Raw genomic sequence first — 26,237 nt, 5'->3', positions numbered from 1 at the left:
GCAAGCTTACTATAGCCTCCATATTGCTGTAGTTATGCTCTGGTACACTTTAGTGCTTTATCTTTGACCATGACTACATCCAGTCCTATGTTTCATTTTGGGGTTTTTAGGCTTTTTTTGTTTCTTTTTCTTCTCTTCTTTTATTTTTTATTTAAAGCCTTTTCTGCATCGGTAGCCTGCGCTCAGCTCCTTTGTTGTATGAAAAACTTCGCACAAACACAAAATTGTCTGGCTAACAGCAACATAAAAACTTGGCTAAAAATGGTGCAGGAGGCAAATTTTTGTCTAACCTTGTTTATTGCTTAATGCATAAATTCCAGCTTAATTATTCTCTTTGTAGAGAATGTCTGACTCCGAGTATCTGCACACTCTCATTCAGTGTGCTAAGCTAAGCAGTTCTGTTTCCAACTGCACACTTGAAACACACAGTCCTGGTGGCTAAGGAAAACAAAGGGATTTATTTCAAAAAGGTTAGCGTATCTCCTTAAAGGTTAGTAATTCCTCTTCTTTGATTCTCTTCAGAAAGAATTTGAGGTGCTTTCTGAAAACAGACACTGGTCTGTTCGTCATGGTTCTTATTCTCACCATGCTTTATTCTGAATGAGAAAATCCTGTGCTGAAAAAAATGTTTTTTGCCTACCCTGTTGTACCTCTATCGAGCAGGCACAGTGGCACTCCTTCTCTATTCACAGAGGATTAGCTTTTGTATCTTTGTAATGCCTATGGTAATGAGCATAATATGTTAACAATGGAACTATTTACTTCCTGCCATTTTTATTTTTTTAGAGGATTTATATAAATGTAGTATTTCAGTTTCTGATTAGTCTTCTTTGCATTTGCTCGTGGTCTCAAGGTGGCTTCGGTTGCGTTCTCCGTATTTAAATGAATGATAATTGTGATTGGATTCAATGCAGAGGTTTAATCTGTAGGTCTTTTGATAGCGTTCGGATACTTACATCACAGTGCTGTTTAATTCTTAAACCTGATTGCTCAGAAGGTGTTGATTTTCTGTAATTTCGCAGCTTGAAAAGTAGTTTGGGCTGCAGATATTATTCTTTTACCCAAGCTCTTTTCACAAACACGCAAAGATTTTTTCCGAATGGAGCACATTTTGCTTTGTGGTTTGAGGATATGGTGTCATTATATTCAAAAGCAAAATTAAATAAATGCCAGTGAAAGTACCCTATTATATAACAGGACCTTTTTTCAAGAATGTTCCATTAAATAAAAGTATTAATGGATAAAACAAAGTGCAGCTTTCTTCTTCATCTAAATAAAATGGACATGCTGTTTATAGGAATATAATCAACTTTGGAGTGGCAGGAGTAACTCTACTTTGCATTAGACTAGCAGGATATGATGCACAGCTGCATGTGAATGAGAAGAGCAGAAATCTGTAAAAGTGCAGCAAAGCTTCACTTCAGACACTGGGGTGCTGTGTTTATTTAAGTTTTGCTAAAGTTTTGTTTGCTTTATTTTCCCTCGGAATTTTCTCCTCGTCTTCGCTGCCAGGGAGTACTGATGGAGTTGTCTTTGAGTTGAAAATGAGAATTCTAGTCAGGGAATAAGAGTTGGGACACACTTTGTTTAACCCCACTTTAGAGCATTCTGGCTGATTTCCTTCTAACAAATGCAGCACAAAATGGCAAGAGATGTTTTCTTGTTATAAATAGTGTGTGTGTGACTGAAATTTGATTTCGACTAAAATGAAAGCAAGGCTGTGCGCTGAACTTCGTGCCTAGTCTTTCATTGTTTGTTGGTTTGATAATCTGTCTTGCTGGTAAAATGAGGGGTATTTTGACTGCGTTTTTTTAGACAGTAATGAACATTCACATGGGGAAATATTGGTGCATCTCTACTGCATGTGTTTGATTTATCTAAGTGTCTGTTTAAATTGATTGCAAAGGAGTAGAACTCCGATGAGGTGCGCGGATACAGTCAGACTGCTGAGTCAAACTGATCCGAGCTCTCTTTTAGAGTGTTTTTTTTTTTTTTACAAATGTTGATGTATTTTAAATATAACTTGACTGGGGGAAAATAGTAATTTATGATGTTTTGAAACGAATTCTGACATGGTTTAAATTTGTCCGTGTTACTGAAAAACAATTCCGGGGAAAGACATTTGTCAAATACATACTATGGCTCATCATTTAAAGTGAAAAAGCGAATAATAAACCTATAATATTACAACACTAGTTTCAGTCAGCTATAAAAAAACGATATAAAGGCCCCAATAACTGAAAAAGTGTAGTGTGACATAATTTATATCAATATTGATTTTCTATCATAAGATCATATTTCCCTGCCTTTTTTTACAAGACCTTAATTTTACACAATTTCTATTGTTACTCTAATGTTACACAGATCAGAATATTCAGTAATATTGCACTACATGGCACGGTTCTGGGAAGGCTTTCCACTAGAATTTGGAGCATGACTGTGGGGATTTGTTCATTCAGCTACAAGGAAACTAGCCCATCTGGTTCAGTCCTTTTGGAAAGATACTGTCGCTCAAATTGCTGAAAATGTTAATGCTGGTTCTGACAGAAAAGTGTCAGAACACACAGTACATCACAGCTTCCTGCATATGGGGCACAGACAGATCTGGGTGTCAAGACTGACCCCTGCTCATCAAATGCCTACAATAGGCACATGAGCATCAGAACTGGATCATGGAGGGAAAGAAAGTGGTGGTCTGGTCTGATGAATCACTTTTTGTTTTTGTCATGTGGAGGTCCGAGTGTTTACCTGGTGGAGATGGAACCACTATAAGAAGGAGGCAAGTCGCTGGAGGCAGTGCAATGCTCAGGGCAGTGATCTGCCAGGAAACTTTGGGTTCTGGATTTCATGTCGGTGTTAAACAAACCACCTACAGTGCATAAACATCGTTGCACAACAAGTATACCCTTTCAGAGCAATGTTATTATCCTAATTGAAGTGGCTGCTAACAGCAGGTTAATGTTTCCTGCCTCACAGCAAAAAAAAAAAATATTCTAAAATTGAGTGAATGAGTTTAAGGTGTTGACTTGGCCTTCAAATTTCTGAGATCTCAGTCCAATTTTGTGGGATATGTTGGGCAAATGAGGCTGCTGAGGTCTCTTTTAATGTTTAATGGTCACAACTAAGTGTCCTTTTACTTGGTATTATTATTAGATCATTTATTAGTTTTTGTGAAGGATTCTAGTGACCAAAATAAAAGCGTTCCTGAGCCTTAGAAAGCTCATACTGAAATAGGATGTATGAATGCATGTGCAGTTATTGATATGCTGCTTGATTCTTTTGTTACTGATTCAGCAACACATGTATTAAAAAAATGTGACATTTTATATTACAGCTGCATTTTACACCTGCTTAGAGACAGAGCTGTGCTAAAAAAAGATGGAAAAAATTTGTCAGTCTGGTCTTAAATCTGCCTTGAGTGACCCTGTTCCTTTGGTGCCATCTGATATTAAATAATTTAAAATAACAAATATGCTCACCGACAAACTGCTCAACCTTTTTAACGTCGGATTTGATACTCATAATATCAATACTCAATCCTTTATTCAGTGGCAGCTCATCCATTGGGGCATGTGTAGCAGATCTGGAGCAGATCAAATCGTAACGATCTCTAACACTTTTTTATTATTATTATCCAAAAAAGGCACAAAAAGTAAGTTTCATTGCAAGATATGGTCAAAAGTATATGGACACCAGACCATTTCATTCACTTGTGTGTCCATTTCCCAAACTGTTACCACAATGTTAGGGGAATTGTCTCAAATTTACTAGAACTAGAACTCTAAAGGTTATTATAGCAGCAAAAGGTTCTGTATCAAGAATGGGTTGTTCAACAAGCACATATAGATGTGATTTTTAGGTATCTATATATGTACGCACAAATGCTGAGAAAATTGAAAACTTAAAGAGAAAAACATTCCACCGCTTTTCTAGTGCCATATTTCTGGGCTGGTTTTGCTGAACCTTTGCTGATACTTGTCTACCCAGTCTGTCATATTATCTTGACCATAGCTGAACATGTCTAAGCTTTCTCGAACAAGCTGCTAGACTGTACACGGAATGACTGGATGTTGTTGACTCTACCTATTACAGGGGTAGTTAAAAAATTATAATATAGTAACATGTAGCATAAGTCAAGTGTGATAACCTATTGAATTAATTTGGTTTAAGGCCATGTCATTATTATTAATGTTATGCTGGAGCACCAAACTCCATGTTCTTGAGCACCTGCTGACTTTAGCATTAATAGCCCTGTGTTATAATTCATACCTGTCATGCAAACACCATAGTCTAATGATATTTCAATAGGTAAAGATTTTGATCTAGTGAGTGGAGGGAATCGTAAAGGGTCAGCTTAAACATAGTGCTGCTGTAAAGCACTTACTCATAACCTTTAATCCTCACCTACTCGGCTCTGTGTGTGAATTACATTTTCTACTTTAATGTCGTTTTGGATAAATGTGTCACTCATTTATAATTTTCACTCTATAAATTGGCAAATTGTTGTCAGAATTTCTAATTGCATTCGAGGCTGATATTAGTCACATCATTAAGTTTTTTATTCGAATACTTCAGCTTGTTTTGTACGGTTATATTGGTTCTGCAGCCCATATATATATATATATATATATATATATATATATATATATATATATATATATATATATATATAGTAGCAGCTATTATAATACTAAAGCAAAAAACAGTAGATCAGTGTTCTCCACGATATATATATATATATATATATATATATATATATATATATATATATATATATATATTTATATATATTTATATATATAAACCTTTTACCTAGACCAGCATTTCTAATCTATACACGATTGAGTTGACTTGAATAGGGCTGCAGCTATTGATTATTTTAGTAATCGAGTATTTCACTGATTAGTCCATTGATTAATCGAGTAATCGGATAAGAAGTACTTTTTGTTTATCAAAGAGCAATACTAAATATATAAGAGAAAAGTTAGCTGAAATTGCAATCTGTAAAAACTAAACCCATTCAGTGGGTTTTATTACATAAAGATGCAAATACAAATATGTAGATAAAAAAAAAATCTGAAACAAAAAAACCTATTAGTTTAGCGGGTGGTACGTTATTAATAATGTAATTAAATGGACTAAACAAAGCATGGTGTTAGGTAAATAATTGGAGATGACAAAGTCGACACTAAAATTATTTGTAAAAGTACTTGGGTTTTTTTTAAGGGCTCTGCTGCTTCACATATTTTGCACAAAACATAAAAAAAACGAGAAGGTCATTTTATACAAAACTGAAGTGCTGAGCGAGCTGTTCCTCTGTTTTTTTTTTCTTCCACTTCTTTCTCACTTGCATTCTCTACTTTTTCCATTGCTTCCATGGACTTTACTAGTGTTTAAGCTAAGTGTAGCAGAGTGTTTGTGGCTCTTATATTACTCACACATACAGTGATGCCTGTATTTAGCTGTGCATTTTGGCTGGTGGTTGGATAGTATTTATTTATTTCTTTATACAGATTCTTTACAATAAAATGTGTTTTGGGCCCAGTGAAATGTCTGTTGAACATAGCAAACCTTTTTTTTCTTTGGTATGCTTGTGTATTTTATTATCATTTTCTTTTTAATTCCTGGGCACATTAAATATCGTGGGATTATGTGGTTAGTCTGATATGCTTCCATTTTGAAACTCTTCAAACTGCTAATTAACTAAGTAATGACAATATCCAAATTCTAGACACAAAAGGCAGCTAAGTAAATTTTTTTTAGTTCTAATGGATTTATTGCCAATAATTAATCACCCAAATGCACTGTTGTTTTTTTTTTCTAAATGATTTAAATTAATGAATTAAATGTATTAAATTCACACCTTACCAGAGATCATTTACCCGCAAATTTAAATGTAGAGATGTATGTAGAGAAATAGTTAATCTGTGTTTATACTGAAAAAGAGACGATGCTTCTATCTAGAAAGCATCGGACATGAAAGCCGTATGGCTAAAGACCCACCTCCAGATTTCGGATATGACTTAACACAGAGCCGCAGGAATCATAACAGAAAAGGCTTTTCCCTTCAGCAGTCTTTGAGCCAGATAGCAAGTAGAGACATACAGAGCCCTGCTGACCAATTGTAATCTCAGTATGCAGACCTGCACTGGCAGCATGCTGGCAGATCAGAACAATAAAAATATTTTTTTTTCTTTGGTTTATGTTTTAGGAAGCATGCTAGAATTATTGACTGCCTTACTACTAACGGCTTTCTGCAGTGATATCCTCATTGTTAGCTACCTAATATTAGTGTATTAGCTAAAAGACAAGAAAGAGGAGTTTTTACTCAGTAATTTGACACTCGAATAGATATGCTTTATAAGTAGTACAGTGAATAACACGTTTATTTTGTATGTCCAGCTGGTCTGGGGTATGCTATTCTGATTATGCCACAGCTATTTACCAATGGTTTCTGACACTTAACATATCACTGAATAACATGGACATGTAAATGTTTCTTAGTTCGATTTAACGTTGGGAAACATCAGAGTGACTAGCTAGAACTTATTCTCACTTAAATTATAGCTGTGTTAAACAAATGCTCTTTCCCCTAACCTCTTTCTCTCTCACTCTCTTTTTTTCCTCTGTCTCACTCTCTGAAAGAAAATGCAGCATGTATTTTCACAGAAGAACCAGAAACTGTGAAATCCTCACTCGCAGACACTTGCAGACACTCGCTTCTCTTTTCATAAATGTTAAATAAATGACTCCTCTTTTTTTTTTTTACAAACACATTTTTTTAAAATAATCGTATAATTAGGTTTTGATAGCTGGATCAATCATATATAGGGAATAAAGAAATAGTTAAATAGAAATATTGATAATATAAACAAATATAGTAACGGTAATGTCAAGATACAGCATCTTAGTACAACTACTGCCTGACATATGCTGTTATACAAACATAAACACACCTTCTGACCAGTTCAACAGTTAAACAATTCAACTACACTGTGGTAAATTTTTGCTATTGTTGTTTTAGTCATTAAACTTCTTTAAACCTTGACATTGGTGCCTGTGCCAAGGCCTTCCAGTTTTGGGACACATCCCAAAGCACATACTATTTATACTAAGTAGTATATCAGTATACCAACAGTCTATTATTTACCGAAGTGATCCAATTTAGAGTGCCAAATGCAGCTTGTAACAAACTCCTGAATTCTTGTGCATGACTTCTTTTATTTTTTCTAGACCCACTTTTTATAGACAGGGTGAAATTCCAAAATCTTATATCTTGTAGCTGTAAAGTTAAAATAAAACTTGGCAAGCTCTTTCTTCCAATTTCCATACTGTCTAATGTTCATTAACTGTACTTGCTCTGTTTCAGGATGCTCTTCTTTACAGATTACGGAAACGTGGGCAAACTGGAGCGCTGCCACATGGATGGCACGAACAGGACCCGGCTCGTGGATTATAAAGTTGAGCAGCCAACTGCAGTGGCACTGGACGTGATAAAGAAGCTGGTCTACTGGGCAGATGCATATCTGGATTACATTGAGGTTGTGGATTACAATGGAAAGAACAGACACAGCATCATCCAAGGAAGCCAAGTGAGTTTCCCGCTGAGCCACAATGACAAATCGCTACATTGTTGCGCTGCCAATTTGTTCAAGTGCCTTTTTTTTTATTTTTACAATGAGTAGGTGGTTTAAAAGCCGTAACATAGCATAGCTAACATAGCAGTGAATTTACCTGGTGGGATACAAGGTTGTGTCTTGAAACTCAGATGGCTCATCAGTTTATTGCATAGACTGTAAGCTTTTAAGGTTATTGTGTTTGCACAAGATGCTGAAGATGCACAGGTCTCTTTGTTCAGTATGGAGAGGGATGGTAAAACTGATGCTATTTTGTGATTACGTAGTTATTTAGGAAATAGCTAATAAAAACTGATGTATTTGGGGTTGCAAACAGCAAATCATTTGATAATAAAATAATCTATTGATTGTCAGTTAAACACATTGTTTTTTAACTATTCCAATAACCAGAAACGTTTATCTAAAATATGACTTTTTTTCCTAGCATTTTAATCAAATATTACTGCTACATAACTCCCGACTAGGCTTTATTCAATAAGGGATCACTAACTGCAATACATCACTGACACTTATCAGCTAATCTGTCACAGCATGAGAATATAATCAAGAGCTGACAGCATGACAACCGAATGAGACATTCAGGCTAACTCAGTGGGTTGCTATTGTGTTCTTTTTTTTTTATATACATATTTTTTTATTTGCTGCTATTTTTTTGTCAGTGTCGGAGTTATGTACCTATAAGTAAATGATTTATGTTTAACTCCGAGGCAAAATAAATGTCTACTAGCCATCTTGTTAGCTGCAACAGACCTATGCTAAATTCATTTTGCTTGCAGTGTTTGTAAATCACTTAAAGGTAAACCATTTTCAGCATGTGAGATCAACTCCAAAGATTTACTTTTCATTGCATGGTATCAGTGAATCACCTGTTTTGGATCAACAGTTTGGAATGAAATTTAATGACTTGACACACAAGATGTCTTAAATGTATTTACTTAGTATGCTAATAAAATTAGCATTTGGGATTTCTTTTAAGTTATTGGGTTAAGAAAAATTAGGTACAAACTATAAATTCATTTAAATAGCTTTGCTGCTCTTTGCTCAACACTGTATATGGCACATGATTTATGGCATCAGCTGGGTTTTGAAGCAAGAAAGCATTTGTCTTATAGGCTCATTTGATACCATGTTTTTATCATCTTTTCATTAAAACATAGGGAATATCATGATTCCAAAGGCAGACTGTAATCATACCCATACTAAAGTGTTATGTTGTCAGTTTCTTTCCACTTTACATCAAAAAATCTCTTGTCACATGATTCATAACACAGTCCAACTATAACTATTAAAATTCATTTTCAATTAGTTGTTGCGGCTTTAGTTATACTGAGTAATATCGGCTTGTCAAATTCGGGAAAGTGCTGCAGTTGTGAGTCACTAACCAGTTTTGAAGCTGAAAAAGCCCTCCTTCAGTTCTTGCAATTAATGACCTTTTATAAAACAAAGTGAAAAAAAATCTGCATGGCTACATCATGCGTAAGTAATGGAAGCTGATTTTTGAGGAAATTACTTTTTTCACCTGAAAGCGTGGTTTAACGTCGTATAAAATTGCTGCAGATTTGTCCAAACAGGCGCTTAGAGGCACGTCCACTTTTGCAAATGGCAGATAGGGCAGCTGTAGATTTCGTACTGATTTTAATCTGCTAGGCTTCTTTGATTGCTACTTTTACTGCAACATTTAGGGATTAATTAACTTGAATGAACATACAGATAAGAGACATGGCTGTGTGAAACAGATTCACCGATAAAGTAAAATAATTTTCCTAAAGTGCACTTATGAGACCAATAATTAGGGATCATTATTATTCAAAAGAAGCAAGCTGATGAGTCTCTCACAGTCTGAGGGAGGGGACAGGTTGCAAATGTGATTTATTTTCACGGTGACTGAAGTCACCGTTCCGCTTTCTCCAGAGTCGTGTTTGCCCTCGTGACCTCATTGTTCTTCAAATGCATTCAAAAGCTTTCTTAGTGCTTCATCACTCCTTACTTATGAACCTTTATGCCTCTCTGCATGATTCAGACCCTACTCTCTCATGCAAATTTTTTGCTTTGAGCTATCACAAATCCCTGTGCTGACTCTATGAAAAAAAGACTGATATTACATCTTTATGCATTTGAATAATCATGCGTTGTTGTAAGGTTTGAAAGTTAGGAATGTCTTTTTAGCATATTGTCGCATGTTGTCCTCATTATCAGACTTCATAATTGTGCTGTATATTGAGAAGTTTTAGCTGTGGACTTGTTCAGAAAAGGCCTAGAAACAGCCTACTGGGCAAGTGTGTGTGTGTGTGTGTGTGTGTGTGTGTGTGTGTGTGTGTGTGTGTGTGTGTGTGTGTGTGTGTGTGCGTGTGCGTGCGTGTGTTTGAGAGCAAGGTTCTTTTGTCCTTGTCAGAGGATGTTCACCTCTCAAAGCACAGAATGTTTTCAGAGGAACACACACTCCCATTGACCCTGCACTGTCTCCTCTAATACGCTCTGACACTCTTTATATAGATTCAGATTATATAAAGTGTCATGTCTCAGTTCAGACATCAGGCACAGCTGGAACAAATTAAATGTTGGAGGCCATGCCATGGTTCATTAAGACCAGACAGACTGAGGCTAGGCATGGATGATCAGCCACATTGTGCAAAAGTTTGTATTCATTGCATTCTATTAGGGCCAATTAGGTGCCCTGTAAGTCTAATAAACTTGTCACTGTGGGTTTGTCAGGCTACTTTTTTTCCGGCTAAGTAGATTTGTGATGTTTTTGAGCAGCTTTTGATTGTGTTTGGATGATAAGAATTTAATAGTAAATGTGTCTCATTTTTGTCTTGTTTTAGGTGGCCTACCTGCATGGATTATCTGTCTTTGAGGACTACTTGTATGCAACCCGCTCTGAATCCCTTGGTGACTCTGTGGTGGATGTATTGCGGATAAATCGCTTTAATGTCACAGACCCGGAGATCCTTACCAGAATGGGGAACTTCAGGGCAGTACGTGTTTACCACAAACTCACTCAACAGAAAGGTAAAGTCTGTTTGATCAGTTACTGTTGGAAGCTCTTTGATGCATCTCTTTGCTTGCCATCATGCATTAGTTTCTTTACTTCTGAAATAACATACAAACTTTAAACCTGTGGAAATGCTTTGTGCTGAGGTTGTGCATGTGTGTGTGTGTGTGTGTGTGTGTGTGTGTGTTTCTCGTTAGTCAGGGGCCATGCCTGTGAGGTTAACTCCTACGGTAAACCAGGAGGATGTTCTCACCTCTGCCTTCTCAGCGGGAGCTACAAATCTAGAAGCTGCCGCTGCCGCACTGGCTTCAGTCTGGGAATTGATGGCCAGTCCTGTAAAAGTCAGTGCTTTTTTTTATTTTACATAAAACTCTGATGTGCTATGGCTTGTTTTTTTTAGTTATCTGTTTGTTAGGCCTGTTATGAACAGTGATTCAGCTGATCATAAGAGCCGAGTTGAAATCAGATATGCAGGTCATGTCATTTTTTCTTTCCATCAGCATGGCAAAGTAGATGCAGCATATTTTGCTGCGCTCTCAAGTAGAAAAAATTAAATGGCTCAAACTTGGGCAGTGTATCTTTCCGCTTGATTTTGGCTGACAAAGATGAAGATGAACGCTTAACGAGATTGCTCGGCTTCAGAATGATGGCGAGCGGTTGAGCTATTGACCAGCTATAGGTGCGATTCATTATGTGTGGATAATGTCGGTTGGACTCTGCACTGCATCTGTAGCCCCAGGTGGTCTCGTGGCATTTTGTAGCTGACAGGAAAATTTGGGGTCAATTAATAACGCTATCCAGAGTGCTGTAGTGATATACCGCCAGTAATGAAGACGGCGCAGCCTTCTTTGACGTGTTTGATTTATATTTATACCCAGATGTTCTTCAGACACTCAGTCTTCCCCTCTTCCTCTCGCAGTCTAACAAGACTTGGTGCTAAATGAATGCCTGCCTTCATCACACGCTCACCATGTATCATGATATCTAGGTCTCAAAGCGCTTAATTGTCTTCAAGGTGGCAGAGTTCTCTGGCTTGGAATGATAAATTAAAGTGATGCCTGTGTGGTCTCACCCACACTGACTGAGTCTCTAAGGGGAAGAAAATGACAGTGAAGGAAGGACTTTCTACAACCTGGCTACTTACGCACACACATACAGTATACGTACAGTACCAGCCCATATCACAATCCCTCACACACACATCCTGCTTCTCCCCTGGGGCAGCATTAGGACCCGCAATTTTTACACTTGCGGTGTCCGCCCTCTATATTATTCCCAGAGCGACAAGAGCCTAATTTATATTGGTCTGGTGTGAACCCATTGATCACTTTTCCTTGCGTTGCAGTGTTAAACTGTCAACAGGGGATTTATTGTTTAAGCAGAGTCTCACTTAACAAGAATAACACTGCTGCAGACTGACAAATGAATGAATCTGCTCAATCAAGACAAATCTTGTCTGGGAATACTAAGTGCTCTTGATTGCACTATTCATTTCTCTGACCTGTCAGGCATACTGCCAAAATGTTCCATTGGAGCTCATACCATAAGTTATGCATCCCGTCGCAAAAGAATCTTTACGAGGTCACCTTTCATGTGTCCCCCTGTGTTTGTGCACTCAGTGTTAAAAACACACACCGTGGTTTTGAGGCTTGAAAAATGCAACCATTTATTAACCTATTTTTATTATTTTTTTAATATATATCTTTACCTTTGCAGAACCAAAGAATGATCTTTTCCTTTTCTACGGGAAGGGCCGTCCTGGAATAATCCGTGGCCTTGATATAAGCATAAAGTCCAGCAACGAACACATGCTTCCAATCGAGGACTTGGTGAATCCGCGAGCGCTCGACTACCACGCTGAAACGGGAAATATATACTTTGCCGACACCACAAGTTTCTTGATAGGACGCCAAAAGACGGATGGGAGTGGCCGGGAAACTATTCTTAAAGATGGTACCTGTTATTTAGTTTCTATATGAAATTTATGTTGTGTAAAAAAAAAAAAAAAAAGTTTAGTCTATTGAACCAATACTGATACAACATGCCACTGAGAACCTTTCAAGAAAACTCGTTCTTTACTGGCGTAAATGCATCTTTTGTAAAACAGCAGCAACAAGCGTTTACATGCTATTTGCATGCAATTTTTCATACATTCTGTATACAGGTAGAAAAACTACTATCTGAGTTTCCTGTTTTGTTTTAGCTGAATGCCAGAAGTTAGCAAGCCATTCATTTTTTTTTTGTCCCTCAGCTACAAATACATTCTTTAAAGTGTTTGTCTGTCTGCTTTCCTTTCATTAGATCTCGATAATGTAGAAGGCATTTCTGTGGACTGGATTGGAAATAACCTGTACTGGACAAATGATGGCTACAGGAAGACTATCAGTGTGGCTAGGCTGGAGAGGGCAGCTGATACCAGGAAAACTCTGTTAGAGGGAGACATGTCTCACCCCAGAGCTATCGTGGTGGATCCACTCAATAGGTACTGTATAAAGAATCTGCGTTGGAATTGGAATTAACTTAAAAAATGGACTGACCTGAATAGAAATCTGTATCATCTTCACTCCATGTGGTAGCCATATTCTTTCTTTTGTAAATTTACTAATGTTCATATAAACTTTTTTGTGTTAAAATAATAATAAGAATGCCACTGCCAGATGTAAATGCAAATGCATGAGAAAGTCAGGCTGTGAGTTGGAGCACAGTTCAGTCAGCACAGCATGAGAAGTGTGTGATCTAAAGCCAATGCAAACACTAATGCTCACTCCTCATTACCATTCATTTCCAAACATCTCAGACAAAGTTGAGAGGACAGGAATTTGTACATGTAATATGTGTATACTTTGTATGTATATGTATTTATGTTTTTTCGGGACCTCCAATTGAGGTAGGGATTAAATCCAGGTGTACACAATGTTTAGTTACAGCAATGCACAGGTGCTTAGGAATAAGCGTGCATGCGTGTGCATATCTATCTGTAAGCTGACTTGGCTCAGATGTGAGGTCGATGGCATGAAGCCACTCTCATTATCACCTTCTCTGGGTGTGAGAGAAACTGTGGAATCCTGAGGAGCAGTTCCTAGCGAAAGCTGCAGTTGTAAAGAGTTATGAAACCAGCACTCTTCCTACATTTCACTGCTCTGAGGACGTGTGTTCATCGGTTATTCTGTTAGATATGTCAGCGTAGTGTATGATACAGATGTGTGATCATTGCAAGCGATCCATAGGCCCTTAATTATAATGTCCCTAATTATTCTAAATAATGAACAAACAAAGCCTGATATTTCTAATGAATATGTTCTTATTTACTGCATGTTAAACATACACTTGTCACCCAGTAAATCTTGCTTTAAAGATCCAATTAATCTTTCTGGTAAACCTAGGGAAGTGTTGATTATGGAGTCGTTCATAGATGGCTAGTGACAGTGGAATAGTTATATTATTTACACACACAATGGGGTTCATTAGCTCTCAGCCATAATTATGTTCATCATTCAAAATTTGACAATTAATGCAACTACCCCCAGCATTTAATAAAGCAAATGTTTCCTAAATGATAAAATCATAAACAGAATGAGCAAGCAGCCCAGTTTCTGTGGTTTTTTTTTGTTTTTTTTGTTTTTTTTACATAAAATCAGGAACTATTACATACCCCTGTATACAGCAACGGAAATAATGCCTAAAATGCTAGATGTCGTCGTATCTTCAAAGTGCATCCCATTGTCTCTTGGAACAAGATCAGTTAAATGAAGACTAATGGAATTGTCTTGAAAAAAAGCTTTGCAGAGTTCTAAGAGCTTTATGAAGTCTTCACATGGCTGCCGTGCGGCTGCATCGCGAGTAAAAAGCAGCCAGCTGGAGCAGCCAACATTCTGACAGCCACTGGAAACCGTAAATGCATGCAGCGTTTTCAGAGCTCTGATGTGCAGTGTTTTGACAGCCAGTAAAGAGAACTCAGACTAACATAGGCTAGAAGGAGGTGCTACATTAGAGCAGGCAGCCACGTGTAAAAAAGAATGTGACCTGTGATACAGGAATTGGGAGTCAGAAAGCACAAATCCTGAGAGACCTGATATTTGCCCTCACTTAACACAAACCCTATTTGCAAAGAGCTTTTTCTGTAACTACCATTAGGATTGTCTTTTTCTTTTCTTTTCTTTTCTTTTCTTTTCTTTTCTTTTCTTTTCTTTTCTTATAGAATTAGAATGTGCTTGTAGTGTTGGCATTGGGTCTTAACAAAAGTCAGCATATACAGGGTGAAAAAGCGAGGCTTTATCATCAAAATTACAATAGTGCATGACATATACAGTATCTCTGTAAGATATGAGAACAGAAGCAGGAATACATCAGTAATGGTACATCCACCACAGGGCACAACACACACTCGTTCACACTGAGGGTCAGTTTTTCCTATCCAGTCTTCCTACTGGCATGGATTAATAAGGTAGGTGAAAACCAGAGACCCCTGATAATACCAATGTACACACAGAAACCACATGAACACAGACTTTTACACAAGCTCAGGAATGAGTCCAGGTCCCTGCAGCTGTGAGGTGAATGTGTTTGTGAAATAGTTTTTTTGATAAAAATCTATTAATATAATCTAATAGAAATTTGACTACATGCAGTATGTTGGCATAGGCCTATATTAGGGATGTGTTGAGGCTCTATGAATAGAAAGTAGCCATCGATCAGGTAAGCAGGTGGCATGGTGATCTCTATCTGCCCTACTAGATGGGATTCCCCTGCTGAAATAACAGCCACCTGTCCCTGTACCTATCCCGAACTCTCTCCCTGTAATACATCTCTCTCTCTCTCTCTCTCTCTCTCTCTCTCTCTCTCTCTCTCTCTCTCTCTCTCTCTCTCTCTCTCTCTCTCTCACTCACTGTGAACCATTGATGGCCAGCCTTAATATGATAAGATTTTACTTCCCTGACTTTCCAACCTCTTCACTATCCCCCCCCCCCCCCCCCCCCTGTATTCAATCTATTTATTCTCCTTTTTTCCTTTCTTCGTCATTGTCACTTTCATCCTCTCTAATGGCATCAGCCTACAAAGAATTTAAAGACCATCAGGGACAAATACAAATAGTGCTAAAATTGTGGCTGTGTAATTGTGCAAGAACTGTAAAAATAGAAAAAACAAAGATGAAATACTATGATTTTCAATAGGCTTTGCTAAAGAAAGAAATGAAGGCAATTATCACCATTATTTTTATAATTTGATAATCTTTTTCCTTGTGCATTATTTTCAGACATATTCAAGTAAAAGGCAATGCTAGATTTCTCACTTACTTTCTTACTTTAACACTTATACATTCACTTACTATTGATTAATACCTACTCAGTTACCTGCGCCTTCATTCAGCCTTCTCACTTATTCACACTCACTCACTTATTCACATTGGTTCTGTTCATGTGATTGTAATAATCATTGCACCATTATGTCGTGCTACTCCAGACGTCCAGAATGAGTCCATAGAGGCCACAGCATGGTTAACGTGACATATCTTGCAGTGAGAGCCGTCTATCCAGGCAGATTCGCCATTCACTCACTTACTAACTTATTCATTTGCTTAAATACACTCATTCACCGTTACTCACTTCAACTAACGATCAGGCATGGGCATCATGCTAGTGACCATTATTTTATGTACATGAAATAATTATGTAATTATTTTGGCCATATTTTGCAGGAGTGATTTATCTTTTTCCCTTTCATTCGCTTGCTCTTATTTTCTTCTACTCCCCTCTTTTACCTTTTACCCTACAACATCTGTGTCCTTTTATTTTCAATTTCATGCCTATCTTAGTTCTGGTCCTCTAAGACCTTGTGCACCAGCATTATATGGAAAGTTCCATCATTGACGAGGGAGAAAAGCTTCTGTTTAGAGACAAATCCCTTAAGTACACTTACTAAAGAACGGATCATGTCTGAACGTTGACCTGTTCTCGTCTGAAATGACACTGCACCCTTGAGACTGAACACTTCCTTCATACAAGCATGTACTGTAGCATGCTGATGGAGTGGATGTAAGAAAAACATCAAACAAAGCTGTTTCAAATACTAGTGTGTTATAATGCCTTAGTCTACTCAAACAATATTGGCACAGTGGTGTCATCTGGTTTTATTATGTTGGACAGCAGATCATAGTGACCTACTACCCACCGCATTCTTTATAGTGTTTATTTTGCAGTATACCACATTACTTGCTCAGAATATTGGCACACCACATTTAACATTCTCATGTCTGTTTTAGCTGGATGTACTGGACTGACTGGGAGGAGGACGAGGTAAACGACAGCATCGGCAGAATCGAGAAAGCTTGGATGGACGGCTCACACCGCAAGATTTTTGTTACCTCGAACATGCTGTGGCCCAATGGGCTCACTCTGGACCACGGAAGCAGCACAATGTACTGGTGCGATGCTTATTACGATCACATCGAGAGAATCTACTTAAATGGCACTGGCAGAATGGTGGGTTTAATGAATAAAATATTTATTTACTTATTTACTATGGACTTGTGTCAATTAATTTAAGATGGTCAAAGTCTATTGGATAGCCATTATTGTCAAAATATCTGGCAACCATAGTGAATGCACCGTAAGTCATAACAGCTGTATGTCCTTTAACCATGCAACCATCATATTCATGTTTTTGTCTGTATGACAGAACCATACATGTTTGTGTATCTTGTATTAGAGCAGTTAAAATGTGGTGCTTTGAGTAAAATTTTCTCATACTGACCACTGGATGTTCAACATGGCACCTCATGGCAAGAACTAGATTTAAGAATTAGAATTGTTGCTCTCCACAAATATGGCTTAGGCTATAAGAAGATCTGTAACAGTCTAAAACCGAGTCAGTGCCCAGGGTCATACAGAGGTTTTCCAAGACGAATTTTATTAAAAACAGGCCTCGCAAGGGTGCTGTGTGTCAGGTGCAGAAGCTGACTTGAAAAAAAAACTGACGCATGAGTGCGGCCAGCATTGCTTTAGAGGTTGCAAAAGATTCGCTTTTCAGTGCTCAAAACATACGTCGCACACTGCAACAAGTCGGCTTGTATGGTCATCATCCCAGAAGGAAGCCGTTTTTGAAGCTTTTGAAGTTTGCTGAAGATAACCTGTCCAAGAGCATGAATTACTGGAACCATGTCCTGTGGTCTGATGAGATAAACTTGTTTGGCTCAGATGGTGTCCAGCATGTGTGGCGACGCCCTGGTGATGAGTACCAAGAAAATTGTGTCTTGCCTACAGTGAAGCATAATGGTGGTAGCATCATGGAGTGGAAAAGGATCCCAGCAAAAGCCCTGTGCAGCTATGGTCAATTCCAGTTGAGTTTTGACATGCTTACGTAGGTGTACTCACTTTTGTTGCCAGTTATTTGGACAACAATGGCCGCATGTTTAGTTATTTTTAGAGGACGGTAAATCTGTACTGCAATACAAGCGGTACATTGACTATGGTAACTGAAATGTGTGGGGTGTACTCACTTTTGACACACTGTTTATATACAGTATATATATAATATATAGCTAACAGCCATTGTGTTTTATCTGATCTAGGTGGTGTACAATGGCAAGGAGCTGAATCATCCCTTTGGAATTTCACACTACAGGAACTCGGTCTTCTGGACTGAATATATGAATGCTTCCATCTTTCAGCTGGATTTGCTTTCTGGGGAAGTCACATTGCTAAGAAGTGAGAGACCTCCTCTCTTTGGCCTCAGAGTGTTTGATGCACAAAGTCAGCAGGGTAAGCACAAATGTTATCTATATTAACTAAAGGGCATTTATGTCGTTTTTATGGGCAATCATATTTATTAAATTATCTTTATGGATGTAGTGAGGGAAGACATGCAGGTAGTCGGTTTGAAAGAGGCAGCTGTAGAGGACAGGGGTATGGAGACAGATGATCCGCTGTGGCGACCCCTAATGGGAGAACCCGAAAGAAGAAGAAGATATTTTAAACAATAACAAATTATAGTGAACTAATACCATATAACCAATTTTGGCAGTCGGTATTTGATTGCAAACTGAACTGCTTAAGTTGCTGAATGAAACTGTAAGTAAAGCACATTTGACTAGAAAGGTTTTAGACATCTTTAGGCAGACTGATTGTGATTGATAATTTAGCTTCGTACCTGATGTGATCTTTGCATTGAGGCAAGCTTATACTGCAGTCAACACAAAAGCATTTCCACATGACTTTGGTAAAATATTTTTGTTTTCTTAAAGTAAAGAGTTTAAAGCATATTATTGGCACAATAACTAATGCAACCTGAATTCAACTGTTTTCCTGAATTCAACTTTAGTAACTTCCAATGGGTCAATTTGTACGATCTTACTTTTCTCTCTTTTCTAGTCTGTCCTAATGGTAGGTTTGTGTGTGTATAGTGGAGGAGAGTGAATTACAGTTATAGGGTACATGTTTAAAATATATGAGAACAGTATAATTTTGAAGATATTGAGATTATAAATAAATAACAATTTATATGACAATTCATTTAATTTTCTTGTTGTATACAATATAAGCAGGTCCAAAAGTCAAAAATCAATGACAGAAAGATTACATTACTTTTTTTTTTTTGCAACTTGTATTCTACATATTCACCCTAATACTTTTCCTTAATATGCTACCAATGTTTTCAGAATTTTTTTTTACTTTTTTTTTTTTAGTTCCCTGTTGTCAAATCTTTTGAACTGCAAGAGAATATAATGGGTTAAAGCCCCACCTCCGCATCTGATAGCAGCCAGGAAGATTTTATATTCTGTGGTAGACCGGCCTCTGTGTAATTGTGTGACAGTGATTAGTGTAGCTGCAGGTAAAGGGCTGGAGCTGCACAGTGGGGAAGGTGGCTGGGATGTGGGTGGGTGTGGACTGCAGCAATGCTTAGACTGTTCAGCTCTGCATGATGATTACTGTCATTCGCTTTCTCAAGCAGCAGCCAGATCACATAGAGGGAGGGACTCGGCTCTGCAGGGTAGCCAGCGCACAGCCATGTTTTGCCTCCCCAACATTTAATCTCTGTACCTGCAGGTAATGCATTCGAACGCAGTGGGGCATTTGCGGCCATCATAATAGCATCGCTTTCAGAAGGCAGCATATGGGAGCACATGTACTGGGCTTGGCAGTTCAGATGTGGCAGTCCAAAGGCTGAACTAGTTCAAATGTCTGTGGGGAGGCATTCTTGTAATGTCCTTAGCACCACATGGAGAGCTTGCCTCCAGGGAAGAACTCCAGTTATGTCATATTATCCACAATACAAAGCCTCTAAAATAAGCATTGCACAAAAAAAAAAAAAGAAATCTGTGCTCTTCTGATCAGTTGTAGCTATGAGTAGGATAGGGATTTCAACCATCCTTTTTCTCTGAAGTTCTTGTCACCGGAGAGAATAATTGCATCCCCTCTGTCTGAACTAGTGCAGATTGGCTCTCACAGAACTCAAGCCTTTATCTCATTGGTCCAGGCACTGCCTTCAAACCTCTTCCCAATTTAAACATTACAATAATTCTCATGGCCCAACCTAATAAATGGCAGTTTTCTCACAATGCTGCCTCTTTTTTCTACACCGCCTTGAGCTTAGGCTGCATTGTCCACAAGACAAATTACTCCAGCAAGAGGACAGAAGTGTCAGATGACTCTCTTCAGTGGTAAATTCATTTGACATGGGGTGGCAAACGAGGTGTCTCTAACATCCTTCAAAAGCAGGGAGATGGTCAGGGATGGAGAGAAAATTGCTCTCTGCTAAGCTCTGCTGCATCAAATAGAAAGCCAAAAAATGCAATAAATACACACAGAAACATTATGATTCTAAAAAAAGATGTGTGTGTATGGACCTATATTTGTTCTTCAGGTGACAATGCCTGCAGGGTGAATTATGGAGGATGTGCTACCCTCTGTTTGGCTATCCCAGGGGGCCGAGTGTGTGCTTGCGCTGACAGCCAGCACCTGGACAGGAACAATGTCACCTGCTCAGGTAAACCATTTTAAGCCCACTCGCACTAAAAGTGTGCATTAGAACAGAGGCTTTCTCTTAACAATCTCTTTGAATGATGAGATCAGGCTTCTGTCTTAGAGCTAATATTGACATATTATGTGATGTAGTAACTTTTATCCCCAAAACCATGCCTTGTCTCTATGTAGATGTGACAGGTGATGAAGAGCAGCAGCGCTGTGGGAGCGAGCAGTTTGAGTGCAGGAATCAGCGGTGTGTAAGAGCAGCCTGGAAATGTGATGGAGATGATGACTGCTTAGACGGCAGTGATGAGGATGTGAATGTCTGCGGTGTGTATCTGCAACTCCTGAATCTGTCTCTAACCACCTGCTGTGTGTTTAAAGCTAAACCAGTCAGGCTCGCTGATGTGACATTTATTCCCTGCATGTGGGATTGACTCATTATAACGTAAATATTCTACTTAAATTCAGTATTTGCTTTCACATTATTACAGGTATGGCTATTTGAGGGATACTACAGACACAGTCCAAATACTAGCCAAGTGCAGCTATCCACATATACATACACTTTATGGAACTGCCCCTTCTCCCCACACCAGTTCATTGTACAATCACCTCATTAATTAATCAGTGTCTTGTGCAGAGTTTACCAGTGTAGTATTCATTAGATTTTTAATCAGGAGAAATACTACTGTGTAGCATTCTGTCAAAATGATCAAAATTGCTAAATCAATGCTCTGCTCCCTGTGAATGCTCCACAATGTATCAGACACAGTGGTTTGAATAAGCTTTCAGTTGTCCATTTAAAGTTGTATTATTTGTTGTCTTTACTGATGTGTTCATCCTGTTGTGCTGGCAAATGATTCATTAGTGCAAATAAATGAGGAAATTTGGTTAATTGTAAACCAGTCAGAGGGGGCAGTTAATAATGTGTGATAAAATCTTTTATTCTGTGCAATTATCCACAGCTAACCACAGCTGTACCATGGGCCAGTTTAAGTGTCCAAATAATCGCTGTATTCCCAAGCGGTGGCTTTGTGATGGGACAAATGACTGTGGTGACAACGAGGACGAGTCCAACAAAACATGCTCAGGTAGGACTTCAGTCCAATCAGTAATAATAATAATCAGAATTATAATTATAATAAATGCAGATGTGAAGTCAAAACAGATTGCCTGAAATAGAATTATTTATCAATACTTTTTACATCATCTATACATTTCCTCAAAACCCGCTTATGTAGGGGTATCAAACTCTTCCTCACCTCACTTACAATGTGCTCCCCTTCATCCATGTAGCAATTACTGACGGCAGTCATGCCATTATCACCAAGAACCCTTTATCACTGAGTCAAAACTGGCCACATCCTTCAAATCATCTTTCCCTTGAAGAATAGAATAGTCATTCCATGAAATGCTTTGAGCCATAAGTTCTCGACCCTTTCCAGTTTTCCAATAAAGTGAATGGTTCAGTAGATGATGCAATCAGCCTTGGCGCCACATCATACTCTTCCAGATGATCATTAACCCCTCCATCTGCAGGTGGATTAGTGATTTACTGTCGACAGGAGGCAGTACATGCAGCTATCTAACTTATTATCCATCAGCATGGATGTGTTTTGTGCTCTAGTCTATATTCACTATTATAGTATATGTGATTTATTGGCTCAAAAAACTACTTCCTCTATATTCCTACTCCTTATTTATATCATTTGGGAGATGCCTTCATTTAAAGTGATTTCTTCTATATAACTGAGGGGTTAAGGAGTTAAATCTGCCAACAATGGCAGTTAGGCATTATTGGGAGCTTAACTTACAACCTTTCAATCAGGAGTCCAATGTCTTAAACACTCAGTTATCATGTCCCCGTCCCTCACATAGCAAATCCAAAGAAATAAAAAAAAATGTTGTGCTATTATTAGCCACCAAAACAGCACAGTTTCTACAATTTTCTAGAAATAAAATAAAGGATGAACATAAAACCTCCAAGAGATAACGCTGCTTATAACGTCACGTCACTATCTTTCTTTTTGCAATCAATTGGGCTGCAAGCTGATGACTGAGAAGGCCGCCATTTATTATTTGTTATTTTTATACTCATCAAACCATCTAGTAAACCATACTGCATTGTGGAGGAGGACAATGACATCCTAAAAGAGACCATTCCTATCAGGATAGAAATGTTTCATCACTGGATCAGTCTGAAGAACTTTATATTGATTTTGTAGTGACTTTTCCCTCTAGAGTGACAAGTGTACCAAATCCGTGCCAGCAAAATGCCCCCAGAATACCTATATGTCACTCCTCTGCAGCTGTCAGTGAAGCTGTCATCTCAAACAGTTTCACCATCAGTATTACCAAAAGAAAATCCCAACAGAGAGTATTTTATGACTTCTATCACCTAACCTTTGCTTTCACTACTTTACTGTAACCTATTAAGACCATTCATTTTCATCCATGAATGCAAGACTTCCTAACCCAGGGGTCACATCGGAACTATCACCACCTTTCTTTCTTTCTTTCTTTCTTTCTTTCTTTCTTTCTTTCTTTCTTTCTTTCTTTCTTTCTTTCTTTCTTTCTTTCTTTCTTTCTTTCTTTGTAGAAAAAAAATGAAAATAGACAAATTACCACACATAAATACACATGCTCTACCTGCTAGTTATAGCTAAAGGACTCTAAATTAATGTAAAATATGTGTATAATAAGATGGACAAGCTAACTAACTAGGGTTTTTTCCCTAGCGACTGCTCAGCAAGCGGAGCATGATATGCCACAATAGCAGACATGTAAACCTTTAGGATGGAAGGAGACAACCCTTCGAGAAAACAGTTTTTAAAGAAATTCCAGCACTTGGCCAACCGGGCAGTTAACTGGATCTAAGTGGTGACCACGCACTAGGCGAGAGCGCAGACTCCCCTGGTGGCTAATGTAGGAGACCTACGATGTGTTGTCTATATGGCTAGCATATGATTGTCCCATACGAATGTTGAGTTCTTGAGAGGAAATGCTTCAACGCTAGAAGCACGACCAGCATCTCCAGGCAGCACCATGCCACGAGAGATGGGGCCCTTTCCATAGACCTTGGGGGGAGCGGCCATTCATGATATATAGGTGCATCTCAATAAATTAGAATGGTGTGGGAAAGTTCATTTATTTCAGTAATTCCACTCAAATTGTGAAACTTGTGTATTAAATATATTCAATGCACACAGACTGAAGTAGTTTAAGTCTTTGGTTCTTCTAATCGTGATGATTTTGGCTCACATTTAACAAAAACTCACCAATTCTCAACGAATTAGAATACTTTATAAAAAATATTTGGGAATTGTTGGCCTTTTGGAAAGCATGTTCATTTACTGTATATCTACTTAATACTTGTTAGGGGCTTCTTTTGCTTTTATTGCTGCCTCACTTTGGCGTGGCATGGAGGTGATCAGTCTGTGGCACTGCTGAGGTGGTATGAAAGCCCAGGTTTCTTTGACAGTGGCCTTCAGCTCATTTGCATTTTTTGGTCTCTTGTTTTTCATTTTCCTCTTGACAATACCCCATAGATTCTATATGGGGTTCAGGTCTGCTGAGTTTGCTGGCCATTCAAGCACACCAACACCATGATCATTTAACCAACTTTTGGTGCTTTTAGCAGTGTGGGCAGGTGCCAATTCCTGCTGGAAAATGAAATCAGCATCTTTAAAAAGCTGGTTAGCAGAAGGAAGCATGAATTGCTCTTAAATGTATTGGTAAATGACATCGCCCCCAAATCATCACAGACTGTTAAAACTTAAAACTGAACTTCAAGCAACTAGGGCTATCAGCTTCTCCACCCTTCCTCCAAACTCTAGGACCTTGGTTTCCAAATGAAATACAAAACTTGCTCCTATTTGAAAAGAGGACTTTGGACCACTGGGCAACAGTCTAGTTCTTTTTCTCTTTAGCCCAGGTAAGATGCCTCTGACGTTGTTTGTGGTTCAGAAGTGGCTTAACAAGAGGAATATGACAAATGTAGCCAAATTCCTTGACACGTCTGTGTGTGGTGGCTATTGATGCCTTGACCCCAGCCTCAGTCCATTCCTTGTGAAGTTCACCCAAATTCTTGAATCGATTTTTCTTGATGATCCTCTCAAGGCTGCGGTTCTGTTGGTTGGTTGTGTATCTATTTCTTTCACACTTTTTCCTTCCACTTAACTTTCTGTTAGCGTGCTTGGATATAGCACTCTGTGAACAGCCAGCTTCTTTGGCAATGAATGTTTGTGGCTTACCCTCCTTGTGAAGGGTGTCATATATTATCTTCTGGACAACTGTCAGATCAGCAGTCTCCCCCCATAATTGTGTACCCTAATGAACCAAACAGAGACCATTTTAAAGGTTAAGGAAACCTTTGCTGGTGTTTTGAGTTGATTAGCTGATTGGCATGTCACCATATTATAAATTTTTTAGATAGTGAATTGGTGGTTCCAATTGGTGGTTTGCCAAGTCAAATCAGCAAGTCCTTTATATATTTGTCTAATTTCAAACTTTAGATTTTAGTGCAGCTTTTTCATTACATTTCATTAAAAGAGTACATCAGAATCACTTATCTCTGACCTGCTTTTTATACACTGCAATAAAACCTGTCTTATTGCCAGCTATAACACCCCTGAGCTCATAAGTGCTATAAAATCAATGGAAGTCTGGGACAGGTGTGATAAATTCTGTCATGTCAACACTCTGATATGGCATCGGTACAACTCAGCTCTTTAGTGTTAAAACATCAGGCACACCCACTGAGCCCTTTTCTGTCATCCAAACACTTCACAAATCCTTTTGCTAATTGCCTGCTAGTGGAAACCTCACCCATTACCATCCTACATCTTTTGAAAGTCAGATGGGAAAATGTTGCTTGGTTGTGTAGTGGTGGAAATAAACATGTTAAAGATCACAGACCCTGTAAGGAATACTAATTGAAATTTTAGGGTATCCAATTCTATCTTTTTTCATTTCTTCTGCAGCGGAACAGTGCCAAGCTGGTCAGTTCTCCTGTGGAACCGGTCGCTGTATACCTGAATCTTGGCGCTGTGACCGTGACAATGACTGTGGTGATATGTCTGATGAGTCCACGTCCTGTGGTAAGTCACTAAATTCCTGTTAACTCTTTGGAAATTTGTGATTTTTGCATTAGCACCGTTAAGATTCTAGCATTCCTGGCTAATTTAGCCACTGAGCTTGACTCACACACTGTAGCTGCAGCTGTCTGCTGGATTTTTTTCCCAGAGAAGAGCTGCATATCAGTATTCTGAACATGGTAACCAAGCAGATTCCGCCAGCCTCCGAGTCTTCGCTTGTAGAAGCAGAAAGGGAAATAGGGACTAAACTCAGATTCAGGGGCTTTTAAGCCTAAGGTGGTAATACAAATCCCTCAGTGAGTCTATGATCTGAGGTTACCACAACCACATCCTCGACCCATAGTGCAGACGAGTGCAAATAAACCAGGCTGTTCAAGGGAAGTGGTATAAATATGTGTCCGCTGTGAGCCTCCCATAGCTGATTTATTTTTTTTAAGCCGACCTTGTGATCTGCAGTGTAAATGAGCTGTAGAGCCTTCTCAAAAGGGTGCTGAAGCTTCCATTGTAAGAGATATGGAATATGAATTTTTATATGTTTTTTTAAGTATCT

General features: G+C 38.4%; 1 protein-coding gene across 8 annotated transcripts in view; it reads left to right on the top strand.

Moving 5' to 3' along the window:
• Nucleotides 1-26,237, top strand: part of lrp1bb (low density lipoprotein receptor-related protein 1Bb) — a 288,809-nt gene that overhangs the window by 142,455 nt on the left and 120,117 nt on the right. For all 8 annotated transcript variants that reach the window (XR_014532697.1, XM_083536546.1, XM_083536541.1 and 5 more), the window contains 11 exons: nucleotides 7,370-7,592; nucleotides 10,460-10,646; nucleotides 10,827-10,970; nucleotides 12,346-12,582; nucleotides 12,931-13,111; nucleotides 16,889-17,108; nucleotides 18,197-18,386; nucleotides 20,488-20,610; nucleotides 20,778-20,918; nucleotides 21,557-21,682; nucleotides 25,574-25,690. Coding sequence is in view for 7 of the 8 variants with exons in the window: in XM_083536546.1 (XP_083392672.1) it covers nucleotides 7,370-7,592; nucleotides 10,460-10,646; nucleotides 10,827-10,970; nucleotides 12,346-12,582; nucleotides 12,931-13,111; nucleotides 16,889-17,108; nucleotides 18,197-18,386; nucleotides 20,488-20,610; nucleotides 20,778-20,918; nucleotides 21,557-21,682; nucleotides 25,574-25,690 (1,889 nt within the window). In the remaining variant the exon portion in view is untranslated. The remainder of the gene's footprint in view (nucleotides 1-7,369; nucleotides 7,593-10,459; nucleotides 10,647-10,826; nucleotides 10,971-12,345; nucleotides 12,583-12,930; nucleotides 13,112-16,888; nucleotides 17,109-18,196; nucleotides 18,387-20,487; nucleotides 20,611-20,777; nucleotides 20,919-21,556; nucleotides 21,683-25,573; nucleotides 25,691-26,237) is intronic.

The sequence above is a fragment of the Silurus aristotelis genome (assembly GCF_946808225.1).
Source record: "Silurus aristotelis genome assembly, chromosome: 3".
NCBI classification, from domain to species: domain Eukaryota; kingdom Metazoa; phylum Chordata; class Actinopteri; order Siluriformes; family Siluridae; genus Silurus; species Silurus aristotelis.
Note: the sequence above shows the minus strand (reverse complement) of the source record. Positions and strands in the feature narration are given on the sequence as shown.